At 41.7% G+C, this 22543-nt stretch overlaps 1 protein-coding gene across 4 annotated transcripts in view; it reads right to left on the bottom strand.

Annotated features, from left to right (window-relative positions):
- The window catches only part of FAM114A1 (family with sequence similarity 114 member A1), a 61605-nt gene extending 43894 nt beyond the window's left edge, over window positions 1-17711 (bottom strand). For 3 of the 4 annotated variants that reach the window (XM_061191321.1, XM_061191325.1, XM_061191324.1), the window contains exons 1-2: window positions 16937-17077; window positions 9023-9378 (exon numbers count right to left, since the gene is read on the bottom strand). In XM_061191321.1, the coding sequence (XP_061047304.1) occupies window positions 9023-9370 (348 nt within the window). In that variant the 5' untranslated portion in view covers window positions 9371-9378; window positions 16937-17077. Of the gene's footprint in view, window positions 1-9022; window positions 9379-16936; window positions 17078-17657 lie in introns of those variants that run through there. The other variant, XM_061191322.1, reaches the window with a different exon arrangement.
- Between the last annotated feature and the right edge of the window lie 4832 nt (window positions 17712-22543).

Below are 22543 nucleotides of genomic sequence, written 5' to 3'. Positions count from 1 at the left end.
AGGTGTGCTTAGCTTCTGTTACTTGCAACCAATGCATCCTGACTCGGTGGAACCACGGCTTTCCCTTAATATCCAGGAATGCATTATAGAAAATGAGGCAAGAATACATTAGGAGATGGAGAATAACAGCTCTTTCACTCCAAGAAAAGAAAGGAAGAAGTTAAGGAGGAAATGAAAAATTCCTACAGAGTTTGTAGATTCTGTAACTTTTGACCCAAGGCTGGTCCATCATCATCCCCAACTTCCTTCTGCATGCAGTCTTCCACTCTTATCTTCCACTCTTGCAGATAAGGGTGGCCATGTGAAACAGTTTTGGCCAATGAGATATAAATGGGAAAGGTTTTGCTTTCATGATAAATTACACAGTTTTGGCTGGTGCCGACTCTCCCCTCTCCTTTTTTCCTGCCCTGAATGTGGACCTGATGCTTGAAACTGAAGCAGCCATTTTTGCTGCCATGAGGGAAACGCCAGGGAATCACAGAGTCACTGGTCCTGGTACTGCTAAGCTACTAAACAAATGTGAGTTGTTGCATATCTCCATTCTTTCTGTTAAGTGAGAAAAAATTAATTGCTATTTTGTAAGCTAATATATGTTGGGTTTTAGTTACTTGCGCCCAAATGCATTCCTAAGTGATTCACCTCGTAAATACCAAACATCATCCATCAGCGTAGACTACTGGTCAAGAGTAAAGGTCATGGAATTAAATTGCTTGGGTTTGACTCCAGGCTCTGCCACTTGGACATGTTAGTTACTCAAGTCTTTTAGCTATCACTGACTCATTACAAAAATGCAACCATAAGTATAAGAACCAATAACCTCACAGGGTTATTGTGAAAATTAAAAGAAATAATTCACATAAAGCTGTAATCATAGTGCCTAGCACATAATAAATACTCCAGAAATGTTAACTAGTAATAATAATAAGAAGAACTACCTTTTTAACACTAAGAAGCAAAAAGCTTTGAAAGTTGGCTGACATTTTTTTCTGTTTGGAAACAATGAGAAGCTTGTTAACATGAATGGAAATACTCAAGATTCATGACAGTCTGCTTTCATTTTTGGTGTCTACATTGATTTACTTCACTTCAGCAATGAAGCCAGTGGCAATTTTATACCATCATGAAGACACATGTAAGTTGGTGATTAATATAGTTCTTTCATGGGACAAATCTCTACCTATGTGATTAGGGAGAGTTAATACACTTAGGGGTGACAGCTTCTGACTCAAATTTACAATATTTAATATGCCCTGACAGCTGGTAATTGACTAGCAAATGGAAATTAATGTTAAATGAGTCTAGAACTTTTTGCAGTGTGACTACTTCAATTGCTTTATTAATAAAGCTCCTTTGACATTGAGCTGTGACTTCTTGATCAGCTAAAAAGAATATTTGTTATCAATGGCAAATACTCAAATAACTAAATGTGCACATTTAAAATAAAACCACATAAACTAAATGTTTGACATGAATTATAAATATATCTCATCTTGAGTATTGTCTCCACTTTAAATAGCTTTAATGTCACATGCTTATGAGACTATAAAGTAGGCAGCATGGATCTCCTCAGATCTCCCATTTTCATATATGGATATTTTAAAGCTTTTTTCTCACCCTCACCCATGTAACCCCCACCTCCTTTACCAGAGAACTTCACATCCTAATTTACAGAGAAAACAGAAGCCATCAGATGAGAACTCTCTCAACTTCCTGTCCCTTCCTCATAAACTCACAGAAGAGTGACCTCATATTGTAACAGCAAATCAGACTTGGTTTGATCAAGAGGGATCTCCAAAACTCAACTGGAGATCATTTAAACATCTATAACTGTTGTGTGGTCCTAAGAACATGAAAGAGTGCAAGATTCTATCAAGTTCGAAGCTCTTTAAATAGAAAAGACATTTATTTATTTTTAGGCTATCAAGTTCAAAGGTATCATTAGATAGAAAAATATGTACAAATCTTAGAATTCCATCAAATTCAAAGGCCTTTAGCATTTAGATAGAAAATATATGTACCTCTCTTAAAGGATAAAGACCAACCTGGTTGTCCTATTTCCTTGAGTAGATCAAGAATCAGATACTGTGTATAACTTTGGTCTTGGGATGTGGACAGTAGGAGTTATGAGACCAAAGCCTTTTTAAGTTTTGTAACTTGTGACACAGCTGTTCTAAAAAGGGCTCAGTGTGACATTTGGGAGGATGTAAATTGCTCTGGATGCCTGCAGCTCTGTTGAAATATTTGCTTGAAAATGGCCTCAGTTATTCCCAGGTAATCTTGTTCCTTGGTGAGTATGCATCATTCAACTCTAGGAAGATTTAAAATCAAATATGGAAAGGTTTAAAGCATGAAATATGCTATTAATCATTTTGTACATATTTCGTCTTTTCTATACTACTGATGTTTAAGGAATTTGACTGATTAGAGTGACAATTTTTTGAAAATCAATTTAAAATGAATAATTGAGGGCTTCCCTGGTGGCGCAGTGGTTGAGAATCTGCCTGCCAATGCAGGGGACACGGGTTCGAGCCCTGGTCTGGGAAGATCCCACATGCTGCGGAGCAACTAGGCCCATGAGCCACAACTACTGAGCCTGCGCGTCTGGAGCTTGTGCTCCGCAACAAGAGAGGCCGCGATAGTGAGAGGCCCGCGCACCGCGATGAAGAGTGACCCCTGCTTGCCGCAACTAGAGAAAGACTTCTGATTTTTAAGTTGAAATCTTCCTAAGTTTATGCATAATGTTATGCCACCTAAGGGGTTGTTTAGTCTACTCTATAAATTTAAGACTTACAACAATTTTCAAGTACTCAGCAAGATTTTGTTTAAGTAGATAAATGAGGTACTTAAAAAGTATATTAAGTTTATAGATGTAGTTTAAAAATATTTGACAGTGTTTAAGTTGGCAAAAAGGACCAAGCATTAATCAAAAGCCCCTTGAAAGTGACTGTTCAATTATGTTAGGCTTCTAAATAGAGTAAGATTTGTGAGATGAATGTAAATACTAGGGAGAATTGACATTTTGAATCTGTAACCTTAATATATTGAACACTAATTGTTTAAACCAAATTAAAAGTCTGAGTAGTTTTTTTTTATGGACGAAACACACACTGGCCTACGCCAAAAACCTATCTCAATACAAATCTAACTTTACTGCACCCCCAGTCACAATTACTTCCTCCCCTTCTATCATAATGGAAATAATATCTCCCTCTTAGTTATAATTATCACCTCCACCTGAACTCCTCTGGGCCTGGGAAGGTTGGTTTTCCCTTTTTTCCTGGTTTTTCAACCTTTCTCTACTGGCTGCTTCCCACATTTAATGATGTGCACGATTCCTCCATCTTAACACCAGCAAATGAAAATCACGATGACAAAATGTTTCTTTCAAACTTCTCTGGCTTCTGTTCCATGTCTTTCTTTCTTCTTCAACTCTTAAAAAAGGTGCCTGCCTTCTGTATCCACCCCCTCCACTCCTCTACCCACCATGGTGACTCTCCCATGGTCACCAATGGTTTCATTTCATGAAACCATTCTCACCAAGATCACAATGGCTTCCTCATTGTCAAAGCCATGGACTCATTTTAGTCATTTTATTTCTTGACCTCTCAGTAGCATCAGAAGCTTAAGCACTTTTCAATTCTTAAAAGACTCTATTCTCATGGCTTCCATGACCTATCTTTTGACTCTTGCTTTTTTTGTCCATCCCTTATTATGATGATTTCAGTTTACTTTCGAAAGTTTCCACATGCATATTGTGATATTATGGAAGCTCCTTAGATTAAGTTACAACCCAACTGCTTCCAGCATTCCAATAAAATACGCACAGTCCAGGTGGTCAGCTGGCATCCTAATCAGGAAAGCCATACCCCAAAGGCAGCTATAATGAACACTTCTATTATTTGCATCTGTATTAATGTCTGATGCTTTGCTAATTAGCATACTGAATTACAGAAACGGGCTTTAACTGGTAAACATGGTGGACTGTTAACTAGCATTTTAAATACCTGAAAGGGGTTCTAGATGGTGAAATTAAAGGTATTAAACACTTGTAGACGGTTAAATATATTTTAGAGCCTCTTCCTACCTTTACATGAATAGGGTGTAAGAAAGGGTTTTTCCCTGTACTAAATGATCTTCTATCCATCTCTGAACTCTGGAGAATTCTGGTTTCTTGATGCCAGGTATAAGGGAAGAAACCCCTGCCCCTAGAATTCTAGACATTCACGTTGAATGCACCTTTCACGCAGGGTAGTGGTCAAAGCACCTAAAAGTCCAAAACAATGGCACATTCTCAAGCCTACATGAGTTCTCACAAGCTATCTTTAACTTTCTTGTTAATTAATGTTGAATTTTAAAATGTCAGTGTAGTATAATGTGATTTGAGATTAGATTTCATTTATAGAATGAACTTTGCTGGCAATCACAACTTATCAAAGAGCTGTCCATGACCAAAGTGGCTTACAGACAGGAGATTTCAGGGTCAGGTCCTTGGTCTCTGTTCTTTATTTATATATAACACCTGCGCAATCTTACCCACTCCCATTACTTAAATAACATCCAGTTGCTGATGGCCTCCAAATCTCTCTCTATCCCCTGGGCTCAAGACCAGTATAACCAACTGCCCACAAAATATCTTCACTTGGATGTCTCATCTCATGTTCAGTATGGAACTCACCATCTTCTCAATTTTACAGGATTCCCGTATTAGTGGTTCCCAAACACGGGTCCACAGACTGACTGCAAGAGTATTATCTTGGTGAACTTATTAAAAGTACAGTCTTGGCTTCTACTGTGATCTTCTGAATAAGAATCTCTCAGCAGGCTTCCCTGGTGGCACAGTGGTTAAGAATCCGCCTGCCAATGCAGGGGACACGGGTTCCAGCCCTGGTCCGGGAAGATCTCACATGCCGTGGAGCAACTAAGCCCGTGTGTCACAGCTACTAAGCTTGCGCTCTAGAGCCCATGCTCTGCAACAAGAGAAGCCACCGCAATGAGAAGCCTGCACACCGCAAGGAAGAGCAGCCCCCGCTCACCGCAACTAGAGAAAGCCCGTGCGCAGCAACGAAAACCCAACGCAGCCAAAAATGAATAAAGTAAATAAATTTTTAAAAAAGAATCTCTCAGGGTTTCTACCCTGAGAATCTGAATTTCTAACAAGCTTCCAAGGTAATTCTAATATACCACCAGATTTAGGAAGCACTGCCCAATATAGCCAAAAGGCAACAGCATCCACCTGGTTGCCCAAGTCAAAAATCAGGTGCCATGATGGAGAGAGGCTTAAAAGGAGAAATACTCCAACAGAATTGGAGCAAACTCTACTCACTCATTTAAGAGGCAAAAATCTATCATCAGCATGTCTTGGCCTATGTTCTCTCATCTTTGTCTCTGTTGATAGCAATTTTATTGCTCTTAAACACCCTGCTTTTCCTTTTCTAGGGACAGAACTATTGAGTGGTAGTCTATGTTTTCCTTTGAGAGTACTATGTTTTCCTTTGAGAGTACTTTGAGAGTACTATGTTTTCCTTTGAGAGTACTTGCGTTCTTTACCTTCTTCATAATTGGCCTTATGCACTGGTGTAGGACAGTAGGGATGAAATTTTTTTACTCTGGGAAATATTTCTTGGTGCTAAGAATGTAGAGAAATTTTATCTAGATTAGATCTTTTAGGGGCTGATAGACTAGTATATAATAAGGTCCCACAAGATCTCTGGGAATAAATGTTGCTCCAGGCTAGCACTCAAGACAAACATCTCTGAATGGAGGCTGAAGACTTCACTGACTCCTTAAGATTGATTTGAGTGCTCCATCTAAGGCTTCCTTGTGCCTGTCCTATCTAGTACTATAAGACATGCTATAGTTGCTTTTATGCAACACTGCCTTACCCAACTAGATGGTAGGCGTCCTGACGATAGTTGCGCTACTCAGATTCTGGGGCGTAACTCATGTATCCTGAGGCTGGTTGAGGCCTTAAAGGATCTAGTACAACCTCCAAAGTTCAAGTGAGGCTGGGGACCATCTCTTATGGATGTTGTAGAGCGGATTCCTGAAGGAAGCCTTAACTCAATGGCTTCTGGGTCTGTACTTAAGAATGGATGAGAAAGGGGCCCTAAAGACAGAAATAGATTCTCTGAGTGCATCAACTGTGAACGGTGTGATCCTTCAAAGTAGAGATGCCAGCTGAGCAGCTGGCAGAACCACTGGCCCCAGGCCCCCTCCTTGTCACACTGCCCTACCTGCCAAGTTATGGCCCCCATGCTGGCTCAGGCAAAGGTGAAGCTAATAATGTGGATTTTCAGGGAACTCAGACCACTTATAGAAAAATATATACATTTAAACCCATTATCACAAAATCTAGTGTGTCCTAGATTATATAAATTTACCTCTTCAAAGACTATTCTGCCAGGTTTTTTTTTTAAGCAGGCATTTTCCCTTAGAAACTTTTTTTAAAGGTGATGAGATTCTTTTAGGCTCAGATACACCTGGAATCAGATAGGTTTTGGAGCTTGACTACTCCTATAGGACTTGACATTCCTCAGGGGATCTGTGTTCAAGATCCAAACAGCCAACTTGTAAATGAACTTTTCATTGAAGATTTTTTGTAGAATTCATTATCTGCTGGATCAACAGAAAAATGGCTGTTCTCATCACTGCAAAAGGACTTCTTATAAGTGTCCAACAAACAGCAAATAAAACAGCAAATGAACAATGCTTGAAGACGAAGCACAAAACTGAATTCTCCTATATTAACTTAAGATACAAGGATAGGTTGCCACGAGAGATAGCAGAACCCCCTTTTCTGGTAATTACTTAAAAGAGACTATATTTGTACCTATTTAGAAGGGTTTAAATGGAACCTGGGTGAAAGAGATATATCCCTTCCCTTCAAGGCCCTTCCAGCCACCCATATCAGCTTTCTGCCTTCTTAGAACCAATATACTCACAAGAATTCCTCCTACACCCCATTTCTATCTGAGCTCCTGATGCAATGCCACACACATACATGCAGAGCCATGGCCCCAACTCTGTGGCCAATATTTGTACTTCCATCCAGATACTTTTGTGATGCTTCATTATGAGGAAATGCTCACCTTTTCAAAGTCCTTGAAAGCTATCAGTGGTGCTGGGAGAGGAGAGGAGTATCTGTCTGCCAGTTGGCTCTCTCCCTGTAGCACTAAGGAGGTTTATAAAGTGCTTGCAAGAGCAGGATTCATTCGATTTGCTCAAAATTTAGGAAGATGGATGTGTAAGAGCATACTGACTTCTTTTGTGCTATCTTTATTAGCAATCTTGTTATAATTTTTAGAAGTCTGAAATTGGAATGTATAATCTAGCCTTCATGAGCTCACGTATTTTGAATCAGTGGAGCTTTTGTAGTTTCTTTAAGTCATCTTTGGTCAGAATGGTGTGGCTAAGACATAGTTTCTTAATGTACAAAGATATGTATCAGTAGTAGCACTTACAATAACAATTGGGAACCAATGGTCCCCCAATAGAAAGACAGCATGGAGGGATCCCAGGTTCCAGAGTCAGGCATATAGGTAAATACAAGAATAGGGTATATCCTATTGGTTCTGTTTCTCTGGAGAATTCAGGCTAATATACATCCTGGCATGATTATTTCTTAAAGCTCTCTCAGTGGTTGAAATGTTCAGCCAGAGTCGAGACCCTCTGGTCTAGGAGTTCCCTTGGGGGCGGTCCATGGATGGTTTTAAGGGGTCTGTGATATCATGGAACTTGTAAACAAAATTTTACATGTATGTTTACATATCTGATCCAAACTCCCATCTGGTCCTCAAATGCCTTCCATGACGTTCCCGCAGAGTGATTGTTTGCTTTTGTTTAAACAACTCCAGTGATGGGAACCCTGCCTCCTCCCTGAGGAAGCTCATCTCATCTTAGAACAATTCTAAGAGTCGCTTTGAGGAAACTGTGGCCAAGAAGCTTGATTCTGAATAAAAGAATCGCAAAACATTAGTTAGAAGGACACCTCGTGGTCTTCGTGTGCGAAGTCCTCATTTTACAGAGGAAAAACTGAAGCACACAGAAATTAGGTGTCTTGCCCAAACTAACAAAGTTAACGATAGATGGAGGATGAAAACCCAGGCCCCCCGACTCCCTGCTTCGTTCCCATCCCTCACTGCTTGCAGCAGAGTCACCTCAAGGCGGTGATCTGTGTGGCACACTCCAGGAGAGCAGGGCTGGGCCTGGCAGAGGGAAGACTCTCATTTCCCCTATACCGTAGCATCCTTCTAGAAGGCAGGATTGGAGGACAGTGCCTCCCCACCCTTTCCAGTCCCCACACGGACGGAGGGGAAGGTGTCAGGAAAACCCAGCTTGATGGTCATATTGATGTGGAACCTGGGAGACACTGGCCTGTCTTATCGCCCAGAGAGACAGGTGCAGGCGCTGAAGGGAAGCATGAACGTGTTCTGCCTCTGGTCCCCTGGATGGCGGTATGTGATAATAAATGAGTGATCTGAATGTTTAAGATCTTCACAGATTTGTAAATATGTATTAAAATTTGAGTGATGTTAAAGAAACATTGTTTAGGGTGGAATCAGGTTCATTAATAATTTGGACTCATTACGTTCAATATTATAATATCTTCCATTTACTACTGAGTAGCTTAATCTTACTGGGTTGCTTAATATCTCTGAGCCTGGTTGCCTCGTCTATAACTTGAGGTCAATAATATCCAGCTTAGAACCTCAAAGAACTGTTGTATAGAGTGAATTACATAACATATAGAGTAGCTAGCAGAGTGCCTGGCACACAGGATGTGCCCAATAATTGGTGATTGTTCTTATTAATAATAAAACAATTATCAAAATGCAAATATTATAATGACCAATTACTCTCATATATGCCTTTTCTCACCACACAACACATCTTGGACGACAGAGGTAATGTCACAGTATATACTGAACTCCTAACCCCTACCCCCAGAGCCTGGCACAAATCTATGGGCGTGGTAGTATCAGTAAGAACTTAGGTTGAACTGAGTCAAGTGAACCACTCCTACCGGATCACTCTGTTCTTTCAGGGGTATTTCGGATCCAGGTTCTGCCTCGAGGCTGACGGAGTCAACGCATTCAGCAAGGGCATCCTCAGTCACTTCTCCATTGGGGGGGTGCTCCACGGGACCGGGGTCTTTGGGCTGCTCAGTGAGTCCAGTGTCGGCAGTCTCTGCACCCTGAACAGCCGCATTTTCATGCACGTCTCCTCTGGGGTCAGCTGGCGTTAGCTCATTTGAAATCGTAGCTGAATCACAGTACGCTTCCGCATCTCTGGGTAAGGTATCACTACTGGGCATGTTGGTGATTTCTGCTTTGTCTCCAGTGGCTAAGGTGTCATCGCCATCATCAGACATTTTAATATCTGTCAACATGATTACAAACAAGCACCTTATGCTTTAATCCGAATTGTTAAACTTTAGTTCAAAGCCCTGAATAATTAAGTTAAATCTGGTGGGGGTAACCTTTCTTCTACCAAGAAGAAAGTTTATGTAACCTTGGGGTAGGCTGAATAATGGCCCCCCAAAATATCCATGTCATAATCCTTGGAAGCTGTGGATGTTACCTTATATGTCCAAAAGGACTTTGAAGATATGATTAAATTAAGAATCTTGGATTCTCTGGGTGAGCCCTAAATGAAATCACAAGTGTCCTTATCAGAGAGAGGCAGAGGGAGATTTGACTACAAAGAGGAAAAGGTGATGTGATGATAGAAGCAGAGATTGGAGTGATGCATTCTGAAGATGAAGGAAGGGGGCCACAAGCCAAGGTACACTGGTGGCCACTAGAAGTTGAAAAAGTCAAGGAAACCATTCTCCCCTCAGAAACTCCAGAACTATAAGAGAATACATGTGTATTATTATAAACCACTATGTTGGTTGTACTTTGTTACAACAGCAATAGAAAACTAATACAAGCCAACCGTGCTCTCTTTAAACTTTCATGGATCTCTTACTTGGCATGAAGAAATAAATATGCATATGGGAACTAAGAGTATTATCTGTATCTGTGAAAGTATTTATTTAATATGACTTTATTAATTATATTTGTAGCCATAATGAGAATAAGCATGGAAAATACCTGAGAGCTTGTAAAAAATATTTGACATTTGGCTTTGCAATGTGGTCTGAAATTCAAATTGAGAGAGACATACATACACATAAGTGTGCCTTGTTGGGTACCAGCCCGTGAAGGCCTGGGCTGTATTTGGACAATAGTTTAGATGGAAAAACACAAGGATGAAACAGAAAAAAAAGAAGCCAATATTAAGCCAAATAAGGAATGTAGCCATTACAAAACCACCTACAAAGCAGAAAACTCTTTATGAAGCTTGCAAGTTATTGCTATCATATAGAACAGTGCAGTTCAATAGAACTTTCAGTGATGATGAAAATGTTCTGTATCTGCACTGGCCAATATGGTAGCTAACAGTCACCTGTGGCTATTGAGCACTTAAAATGTGGCTAGTGCAACTGAGGAACTAATTTTTAAATTTAATTTTAGGGAATTCCCTGGCGGTCCAGTGGTTAGGACTTGGCGCTTTCAGGGCTGTGGGCCTGGGTTCGATCCCTGGTTGGGGAACTAAGATCCCACAAGCTATGCGGTGCAGCCAAAAAAAAAAATTTAATTTTAAATAATGTAAACTTAAATTTACACAGGTATGTGTGGCTAGTGGCTATCTTACTGGATAACACATATCTAGAAGGCTTATTCAAGATGGTAATTTTCTTAGTCTAAAATAAAGACACAGTGTTCTCACTACACAGGAAGCCAAGTCTCAGGAAAATCAGTGGGTATTTTTGTTGACCTCAGTGTTTACCAGTTGGTCAAATCTCTGGTCACTGTTAAAACCACAGTATATAGGAAGCCATTTAACATATTGGCCACATGATGGCACAGACTTAGAACTCACATGCCCATGCCAACCCTCTTGTCCCCTCAAATAGCCATTCCCTAAAGTTGTCTAGCTATTTTCTTTTCTCTTGCTACATTCTCTCCCTTGGTGAATCACATTCCTTTCTCACAGTTTTACACACTTCTATGTTGTGACTCTCAAATATCTACCTCCATTCTATAGAGACAGAAAGTAAATTAGTGGCTTCTAGGGGCTGAAGGGAGGGGAAATGAGTAATGGCTGCTAATGGGTATAGATTTCTTTTGTGGGTGATGAAAATGTCCTAAAACTAGGTAGTGGTAATGGCTGCACAATTCTGTGAACATGTTAAAAACCACTGAACTGCACATTTAAAAAGAGTGAATTTTTAGTATGTGAACTTTGTTATGTATGAATTATATCTCAATACACTGTCATAGAAAAAATTCTACCATTGGATAAGCAGTTCTAATTGTCAGCTGAACATCTCTTTCTGTCCCAAAGGAAACCTGTTGTCTTGCCATTAATTCTAGATCTTCACTTTGACCTTTGTGTTTCTTTTAATGGCACCTAGATTTCTCCAATAGCCCAGGCATAAAATCTCAGAGCTGTCATTGACCAAACCTTCACTCTCTCAAGAATATATAATATCAATAGCTATCATTTACTGAGTGCCTATTAAATCCAAGCTCTTTAAATGTGCTATCTCCTGTGAGTTAGATATGACGAGCTTCATTTTACAGATGAGGCAACTGGTACTCAGAGGTCACACTTTAAGGAACAGTGGCAGATTTGAGATCTGAACCCACGTCTGACTTTGAGATTGAGCCACGTCGGAGCCCTATCTGCAATGCCACTTGCCTCTTCTCTTACATTCAACCAGTGCTCAAATCCTAGAGGCTCTTTATTCAGAATCCATATCCTTTCTTTTACTTCTGTTTTTCCTGCCATCACTTTCAATCAGGTCCTCAATTTGATTCATGTTGATGATTTCAATATTGGGTTCACCTCTCCACTGTTCTCCCTTTCACTTCCCCATCCTTCCCCACACTTTACCTCACTGCTTTAATTACATCACCTCCTGCTCAGACATCCTCAGGGGCTTCCCACTTCCTATTGAGATGAAGCTACATCCTTCAGCTGGCATCCAAGGACCTCAGTGCTCTGATCCCACTAGGTTTACCTCCCACGATGCCCTTCCAAATCCTTAAGTGAGACAACATAAGTATGTGAAAAATGCCTGACATTCACAAAAGAACCTCAGGTGGCTGTTGGTTCAGTATGTTGTTTTAACATATTTAAGGCCCATTTAAAATAACCGCCTCCTCTATTTTTGTTCTTCCCAACTGGATATAATTTTTCTTCCTCTGAACTTCCCAGAGTGCTTTGCATCTGTCTCACTTTGGAGGGTTACAATCGTCTTTGATCAGAGTCGTTTGAGTGTTTTCCTACTATACTGTAAATTCTACGAAGACAAGGATCTTCCTTGTTTTGTCTTCATATTTTATATAGCACTTAACATGGTTTCTTGAACATAGTGGGAAGCTCAACAAATATGTGTTGAGTTATATTAATATTTTTGTGGAGATTTAAAATTAAAGTGTAATTTGGAATGAAAGCAAGCAGAAAATGTCTTTACCCCATTCACTACTCAGGAGTTATCTTACAGCAAGCGATTCCAAATGACCCATATTGTCTTTCCTTTGTCCCTTCACCTCCCAGATAACTGAGTTAGAATGTCTCTTTTTAAACAAAAGTACTTGAATTCTCTGATAACACACCTGTAAACAAGTACAGATGGGAAAGGCAAATAATGCATATTTCCTTTTAGGTGGGATATTAAATTTCAGATATTCAAGGTTGGATATGGTCTGTCAATGAGTATGGTCAATGCCTAGATGAAATAGTAAAGAGTGAAAAAGGCCACTGTACAGAAAAGGAGTAGTTACTGTGGTTCGTGGGAGGGGGGATGAGATTGAGGGAGGGTACTTGAAAAGCTATCATCACGTGGAAACTTATAAAATCTTTATGAAAACCTTGAGTCAGGACTGGCCTAGGACAGGGGCTGCCAAACTACAGCCTGCTGGCTAAATCTGCCTTCCCTGTGTTTTGGTAAATAAAATTTTATTGGAACACAGACACGCTCATTTGTTTATGTACTGTCTATGGCTTCTCTAGTACACCAGCGGAGCTGAATAGCTGCAACAGAGACCATATGGCCCACAAAATTGCAAAGCCTAAAATATTTATTAGCTGGCCCTTTATAGAAAATGTTTGCTAACCCATGGTCTAGGACATTGCTTGATGGCCATGGCCTAGAGTTCTCTGTCCTAATTTGCCCTATCCCCGCCTGGGTCCTAGGGGCACAACCATAAGGAGAATGGGTCCATACTGGACATCACTGATATTCCCATTTTTTTGTTCATCAACAGCTGGTCATAGGCACTGTCTGATATCTTAATTTCTTTGTAAGATAATTTGAAAATCCTTATTATTAATCTGGATAATTAAGAAGTCCCAAACTATTTCACTTCTCTATAAGCAGGAACATGAGAATAAACCTGGTTACGATAAACATTCATGGGTGAATAAAAAGTATTATAAACACTTTGTTGTATCTGCTTTACCCTCAATTGTTGTGATACTGTTCCCAGTGCTAAAATATTTCAGCACATACCATGTGACATCTATGTGAGTTAGCTGTATTTTATGCCCTGAGGGTGGCTGGTTAACATTTGAAGTGCCCTATTCAGGAATTACTCTCCAGGGTCTTTACTTACTTAGCATCTCAGATTCTGAAATGGAGTGTTCTCCTCTTGAGAGGGTTCAATTATCCCTCTCTCTGATCGCTATTTATCAGGGGGTACTACTTATCCTAAGGGGTATTAAAAGCATTTTTCACTGATAAAATGGAAATAGTGCTTAAAGTGGATTGGCAAGAAATTATGCACAGGTGCTTTCAGCTCTTCCATTTCCAGGGCAAAAGATTATATTCAGTCCAGCAGCTATTGAACTTTGCAGTAGAGTTTTTCTAGTTCTTCTGCTAATTGCAGGAGAACATCAAAGCCTGATTAGAAGGTTAGCTGAGTCCTGCCACCAGAGCAGTCCTAAAAGCAAAGAGAGCTAGGACTTCATCAACCTACAAGAACAAGCTACATAACTGAGCCTGGTCGCTAATATACATGTGAGTGTGAGGCAGAACTCCATCTGAGAGGTGGATTCATCAGTCAGAGGTGGTAAAATCAGTCTTGGTAGGGATGTTGCACAGAGGAGCCCTACTGTCCTCATCCATCTCTGATGGCCAAACTGCCCTAAGTCAGCTCACCTCAATTGTGGAAAAATTATCGAACAAAACCTCTCTTCCCTGCAGCTGCTCTGTATTCAAGCATCAACATGAAGCCATTCCTTCAGAAACACGCCCAAAATTCATCTATCAGGTGCTGAGCCAATACTGTTAGGAAATATTTATGGACAACTTATACATTTCAGAAAGACTATATTTTTACATCTGTTCAAATAATAAAAATGGTCACCATAATATTCAGCCCTACTTTAACTTCTAATTGTACATGAACTTCTGCCTGTTACAGGTCCACATTTTCCCTAAACCAAAACCAAAAAAGAATCCCCCCCAAACCTTTTTTGTCCTGGTAGACCTTTGTCTACTCTGGATGTTATTATGACAGGAGACATGTAATCATTTTTAAGACGGTACCCTTTTGTCTGAAGCCATTAGAAATTGTGTGTTCTAAAGACACAGCTGTTTCTATGCAGTGACTGTTGGTGTCCAGAAGGACTACAGCTGTGATACATGCTATTTCCTGGGACAGCCCCCATCTCTGCCTGGATGCCCCAGAAGCAGTCAGACTTAAAATCTCCCCTGATTTATGGTTTGGAATGTTGATCACTGCAGCCATGTCCTGTGGCTTTGATGCTAGGGAGCCTCAACCCACAGAAACAAGGAGGCTTCTTCAGTAAATTCCAAGGAGAGGAAGAGTGGCATATAAAGAAGCCTTTATGGGCTGGGAATAAGTTAGTTTTTCATGAGTAAATTCATTCATCACCTAAAATGCTCCCAGAACTATGCTAGGTATTGGAGCAGCAACATCATAGCTCCAAAAATAAGTTTAAAATGGAAGACATGGTTACTATTCTTCAGAAAACAAATAATCTGTTTTCATTTTATTGCTTGTCAGTGAAGGCCCAGGAAGCTATTGCATCTAACATGAAATGGTTAAGTGATGATGCAAAACAGCACATCAAAGCAGGGAAAGATGTGCCTGAACTAGACTGATCTCATACATGGGAGAACCTTGAGAGTGGCTTTGATAGTTATTCAGGCATGATGGGATAAGAGTATGTGCAAATGCCCAAGAATGAATCTAGATATTCAGAACAGATGCCGTGTGGCTGGACCAAGAGCGATATGGAGGAATAGCGAGGGATGGGAGGAATGGATGCTGAGGCGGAAAGAGCCATGCTCTGGTCCCACCATCCCTCTGTGGGCGTACAACTCATTCTTGTTGGGCTTCCTCACTCCCTCCTATGTAGAGTAAGGCTGGACAAAATGATCTGGATACTTTGTTCCCCACCACCAGACTGCAGGACTGGAACCAGTCCATGATGACAGAGAAAAATGAGGACAAGATAGCGAGTTTTTCATCAATCTAAATTTATTAAATGTAAAGCACTGCCTTCATCTTGCAAGTTTAGCCTTCGTGCTTTTCCTGGTATTAAAATATCTTTCGTTTTATGAAATAGTGGTGTAGTGCATGGATTTTTTTTTTAATGGTCTCACTTGGCAAAATAAGAATTTGGTAATACCATACCCTGTGTGAAATCACTGCTCCCAATTTCAAAAAGTGCCAGTCAGTGAAAGACCAGGAACAAAAACTGTGGATGACAGGCTCTTAACCAGGTTGCAAGAGTTTCTACCGTGCTTGACAAGTACACGTGCCCAGAGCCCAGTCTCTTTTTCCTCCCGTCTGGCCTCCACATGTCTGCCAGGTAATTTTATGAAACACAGATAGGACCTACCTGCTCCCCTGTTTAAAAACCACTAGGTTTAAACACCTTTGCATGGCATCCGTGGGCCCGCACAATCCAGCTCCAATCTCTCTATCCGCTTCTGTAACTCTCAACATACCCGACACTCTTCCCTCACCAGACACGCCATCACTGCCGGCACAGCTCATAAACATCCCCACCTCTGCTTATGCTGGTTTCTCTGCCCAGGATGCCCTGTCTCCAACTGCCTGGCAAGCTCCTATTTGTTTCTCAATGTGTAATGTCACTGTTTACTTTGAAATTTTCCTGAATTTGCCCCACTCCTTTCAAAGAATGAATTACTCTCTCTTCCATGTTTTTCGTGATACCTTGCATGGACTTCTATGGCATTTATAAGGAATATTTATTTCTGTGTCATTCTCTCCTCCAGAACTGTGACCAACAAGCACATAGCTTGGCTTTGGATCCTCTAATATTTACTGAACTGAAATATACTGTTTGATATTGATTAAAAAGAAACAACGTTCCATATAAGCCTGGTCTTATAAATAAATGGCTGCTTATATGGTCTGAATCCCTGAGATTCAGCAAGGTCCCTTCCTACCCTCAAATTCCTTCTGCACTGGCTCCGTGGAGCCTCAAATTCCACCCTGAAAGTTTCCTTCTTTTGCTTAAAGCTTATGATGTAAGGAGTTTATCAGTCTTTCCTGAGCTCAGGTTTTGATGGAGAAAGGAAGGAGAGAGCAGGGAATGGATATGGGTGAGGTAGGAAAGTAGCACTAGGAGGAAAAGAGGGCAGAGAGAGGCCTCTGAGGAGTAAGCCTGCCTCATTCTCAGTTTCCTCAGGTTGGCTGAGGTCTTCTGGAGTTCAAGAGACATTGATTTTAAAAAGCCACCTGCCTGACTCCCTCCGTGTTTAGGATGGGAATTGATGGGATCGGTAGGACAGAGATCACTCTTAAGATGATACAGAGAGGTCTCCTACTCTAGGAAAGGGCAGTGAAGTTTAGGCGCCTGATCTGAGATGACTGGAAATACTCACCAGATTCCAGGGAAGAAGATGAGCCAACTGGGTGGGCAGGTGGGGGGCTGGGGAGCTGGTGTAGGGAGTAGGACTCAACCTGGGGGCTGTGAATGGAGGTGCTGCTGGCTTAGGGTGTTGGCAGGGGTGGAAGAGCGGGCACTGCCGGCGTCTGCAGGGCGAGAGATGAGCTTGGGTGGGAGGTCAAGGCCTGAGCTCCGTTTTCCGAAACCAAGGGCAGCGAACCCCGGGATAGGACTTGCTTCCTCTGTGCCCCCCCGCTGCGGAGGCCCCGCAGCCTACCTCTCAGTCGGACCTGGGACCTTGGGGAAACTTTTTCCGACTTGCATGGTGCTGGACCGGATACTTCGGGAGCACAAGACAGGCTCCGCAGAGATTCTCGCCGGCCGAGGGGGCAGAGCCGGAGTGCGGGCGTGTGGGTGTGTGCATGAGCGTGGACCCGGAGCGACACACACTCACACACACACACTCACACGCCCGCACCCACGCAGGGCCCTCGGCCGCACCGCTCGCGCCGCCCGGGACCCTCACCCCCCAAGGCCGGTCCTCCGGGTCCTGCGCCCCGTGCCAAGCCCCTGCCGAATCCGGGAACAGGACGAGCAGCGACGGCAGGGTCTCCCCACCACCCCGCGGCGGCTGTCCCCGCATCCCCCCCACCCACCCACCCACATCTGCCCGCCCGGGGAAGGGGATGACGGCGGGAGGTGCCCAGGGCTCTTACCGCTCAGGCGGCCGAGTGCGCGCGGGAGCGCCCGCCGGGTCCCGCCCCGCCACGTCGGCAGGGCTGGCGGGGACGCGGCCTGAGGGCGGGCCGGGAGGGGGACGGGCGCTGACGGGCCGAGCTGCCCCGCCCCGCGGCCCCGACAGGGCCCCGCCCCCCTGTGACCCCGCCCCCGCCCAGAGCGCGGCGGAAGCCCCGGGCACCTCCTTCCCCAGGCTGCGGGGGTCGCGGCCGCGCTTCCGACCAACCTTGGGGAACTTGGCTTTTCCAGCTTTGTGCCTCCGGGTGAGCTGGAGGGGCGCCCACCCCAACCCAGGGCGGGACTCGGGGTTCTCCGGATCCCTTTCCTTCCTTTAAAAACGCCCAGGAAACCCCGCAGTTTCACCGAGAAGGGGCCCCTCAAGTTCAGTAAGAGTTTGCGATCCTCTGGTGGTGCTTTAAACAGCTTTGTCTTACCCTGTTTGTGGGAGTGTAATTTGATTTAAAACCAATCAACCGAATAAAAATACTTTCTAGAAGGCCAGTTTAGAAATGTGGATCAAAATTCAAATGTATTAGCTTTGGCCCAGGAATCCCACATCTGCGAATTGTACTAAGTAAACAGTCAAATGTGCAAATGTGTATGTCCAAGGATGTTTATTGTGGTTGTTTATGCCGGGGCAAATAACGCGGAAATAATCTGTCCCCCAGTAAAAAGGTGGTGAAGTAAACTATGGTAACTTCAAACAATCGGATATGCTGTAGTCATTAATTATAACTGTACGTCCAATTTGTTGATATGGAAGGAAGGCGGGCCATAGCCGAATATTAAGTTGAGAGCAAGGGAAGCTTACAAAAGTGTATATATAGTATAAACCTATTCTTGTGAACATGTATATGTATTGTAATTTTTTGTATAAAGTTTAGAGAAAATTTAATTTTAAAAACAGTGATTCTGGGCTTCCCTGGTGGCGCAGTGGTTGAGAATCTGCCTGCTAATGCAGGGGACACGGGTTCGAGCCCTGGTCTGGCAAGATCCCACATGCCGCGGAGCAACTAGGCCTGTGAGCCACAACTACTGAGCCTGCGCGTCTGGAGCCTGTGCTCCGCAACAAGAGAGGCCACGATAGTGAGAGGCCCGCGCACCACGATGAAGAGTGGCCCCCGCTTGCCGCAGCTAGAGGAAGCCCTCGCACAGAAACGAAGACCCAACACAGACAAATAAATAAATAAATAATAATTAAAGGTGCTAATAATTAAACAAAACAAAACAAAACAAAAAAACAGTGATTCTTTCTGAGTTCTGCCATTGTGAGTGTTAGCAAATTGTATTCCAGGTGTGACAGGTGTGTTTTGGTGTACCACAGACATAAACACCATTGCCTGTGACTTCTGTGCCTGCCTAGGGCATAGCAAATACCTTTGCCACACCTGCCCCTCCTTGCCCTGCTGAAAGGCAACAGCCCAATCAGGCATTCCTCCCCTTGTTTTTAAATTTAAATTTAAAGTTAAATTTTATATTGGAGTACAGTTGATTAACAATGTTGTGTTAGTTTCAGTTGTGCGTATACATGTATCTATTCTTTTTCAAATTGTTTTCCCATTTAGGTTATTACAGAATATTGAGCAGAGTTCCCTGTGCTATACAGTAGGTCCTTGCTGGTTATCTATTTTAAATATAGCAGTGTGTACATGTCAATCCCAAACTCCTAATCTATCTCCCACCACTCTTCCCCCCTGGTAACCATAAGTTCGTTCTCTAAGTCTGTGAGTCTGTTTCTGTTTTGTAAATAACTTCACTTGTATCATTTTTTTTTAAGATTCCATATATAAGAGATATCATATTTGTCTTTCTCTTACTTCACTTAGTATGATAATCTCCAGGTCCATCCATGTTGCTGCAAATGGCATTATTTCATTCTTTTTAATGGCTGAGTAATATTCCATTGTATATATGTACCACATCTTCTTTATCCATTCATCTGTTGATGGGCATTTGGGTTGTTTCCATGTCTTGGCTCTTGTAAATAATGTTGCTATGAACATTGGGGTGCATGTATTTTTTTTGAATTAGAGTTTTCTGTGGATATATGCAAAAGAATGGGATTGCTGGATCATATGGTAACTCTATTTTTAGTTTTTTAAGGAACCTCCATACTGTTTTCCATAGTGGCTGCACCAATTTACATTCCCACTAACAGTGTAGAAGGGTTCCCTTTTATCCACACCCTCTCCAGCATTTATTATCTTTAGATTTTTAACACCATTCTGACTGGTGTGAGGTGATATCTCATTGTAGTTTTGATTTGCATTTCTCTAATAATTAGTGATGTTGAGCATCTTTTCACGTGCCTCTTGGTCATCTGTATGTCTTCTTTGGAGAAATGTCTATTTAGGTCTTCTGCTAATTTTTTGACTGGGTTGTTTGTTTTTTTGATATTGAGGCACATGAGCTGTTTGTAAATTTTGGAGACTAGTCCCTTGTTGTTTGTATCATTTGCACATATTTTCTCCCATTCTGTGGGTTGTCTTTTCATTTTGTTTATGGTTTCCTTTGCTGTGCAAAAGCTTTTGAGTTTAACTAGTTCCCATTTGTTTATTTTTGTTTTTATTTCCATTACTCTAGGAGATGGCTTGAAAAAGATATAGCTGCGATTTATGTCAAAGAGTGTTCTGCCTATGTTTTCCTCTAAGAGTTTTATAGTATCTGGCCTTACATTTAGGTCTTTAATCCATTTTGAGTTTATTTTTGTGTATGGTGTTAAAGAATGTTCTAATTTCTTTTTTTATTTTACATGTAGCTGTTCAGTTTTCCCAGCACCATTTATTGAAGAGACTGTCTTTCCTCCATTGTATAGTCTTACCTCCTTTGTTGTAGATTAATTGGCCATAGGTGAGTGGGTTTATTTCTGGGCTTTCTGTCCTGTTCCATTGATGTATATTTCTGTTTTTGTGCCAGTACCATACTGTTTTGATGACTGTAGCTTTGTAGTATAGTCTGAAGTCAGGGAGCCTGATTCCTCCAGCTCCGTTTTTCTTTCTCAAAATTGCTTTGGCTATTCAGGGCCTTTTGTGTCTCCATACAAATTTTAAGATTTTTTTGTACCAGATCTGTGAAAAATGCCATTGGTAATTTGATAGGGATAACACTGAATCTGTAGATTGCCTTGGATAGTATAGTCATTTTGACAATATTGATTCTTCCAATCAATGGTATATACAACATGGTATATCTTTCTATCTGTTTGTGTCATCTTCAATTTCTTTCATCAGTTTTATAGTTTTAGGAGTACAGGTCTTTTGTCTCCTTAGGTAGGTTTATCCAGTTTTCTTTTCTCCTTTGACCCAAACTGTACCTTTACAATAAGAGACTATCAATCAAGCAACAGGTTTTGTTGCCAACTGCTAATTATGCCCTTTTACTCAAATGTTGCTGCTTCAAGCCCACCCGGTTTATTTCAAAACTTTAATTTTTGGCAATGTAAGCAATTTTTATTTTAAAAACTCAGGAGTAGTTAAAATATATAGAAAACTAGAGAATAATATTGAGACAGGCTGGGACCTGGGACCTGGGACCCTTTACTGCACTGCTTGCACCTGGACACACGTCTCCTCAAGCAACAGAATACAAAGAAACTATGAGGGACTAAAGATAGCTGCATGCATGTGCAGTTGGGGCAAAATAACAATAAGATACAAAAAAGCCGAAACCCAACTGCCACTTCTGAAGTGCCAGGAGCAAAAGCAGGGTCCTGAGCATGATCCCTGCATGCAGCACCACCAAGGGGGTGGGCAAATGACCTAAGCCACCCTCCAGCCCAACCCACCAATCTGCCCTTACCCTCACCCCATTTAAGGGACCAGCTCACCCACCTTGGGGATCGAGCAAGGGCACTTGTTACTTGTTTTCAATCCCTCGTGCTGCAGCACGAGTCCCCATAAAGCCTTGCTAGAATTCCTCATCTGACCTCTTAGTAATTTCTATTGATTAAAGAGTCCAAGAACCCAGGTTGGGAACAATATGACAAATACTTATGTGTGTGAAGAAAAGTAGAGAATGGTATGACAATATGTAGATTTAACAAATTTTATTTTTTGCCACATTTATTTTAGAACCTTCTTTTAAAAAGAAAAAAGTTACAGATATGTTTGAAACCCTGTTCCTCCTAGTCTCCACCTTCTCCAGAGGTAACGGTAACGGGTGTCCTGAGGTTGTTGTGCATCCTTCCCACCCATAGTTCTATTACATTTGACTGCACGTATCCTCATTCATCAACACTATATAAAATTGTTTTTCAGTGTTTTAAAATGTTATAAATAACATCCTGTACACTTGTTTACTCAACATTATATTTTTGAGAATCATTCATATTCATACATGTAGCTCCAGTACATGCATTTTTAAGTCTTCATGGGATTCCATTGTATGAATGTGCCACAATTTATCCATTCCCCACACAATGGACATTTAGTGTGTTTCATGTTTCACTATTACATGTTGTTACATGTGCTGAATGCCAATATAGTGCTATCTACTATATTGCATATGGAGCTGCAATGGTCAACTTTGTCTATGTTTTCTTGTATCCCAGGCTAGAAATGGAATAGCCAGTTTACCGTCACTAGATATTATGAAATCGTTCTACACTGTGGTCCCAACCATTCATTAAACAAAAATTTTTTGAGAGTGTGCTACGTACCTAAAACTGATCTAGGTACTAGGGATGAAATAAGGAGCAGAGCAAAGTCCTGCCCTCCAAGAACTTATATTCTGTCGCAAGGCAGATAGACCCTAACTAGATAATGTGCCAGGTGGTGGAATAAAGCAGAATATACAGTCTATAGGGTCTAGGGAATGATGGGCGGGAGCAACTGTGGTCAGGGAAGACACTTCAGTGTAGACTTTA

The sequence above is a fragment of the Eubalaena glacialis genome, chromosome 5, assembly GCF_028564815.1.
Source record: "Eubalaena glacialis isolate mEubGla1 chromosome 5, mEubGla1.1.hap2.+ XY, whole genome shotgun sequence".
Lineage (NCBI taxonomy): Eukaryota > Metazoa > Chordata > Mammalia > Artiodactyla > Balaenidae > Eubalaena > Eubalaena glacialis.
Note: the sequence above shows the minus strand (reverse complement) of the source record. Positions and strands in the feature narration are given on the sequence as shown.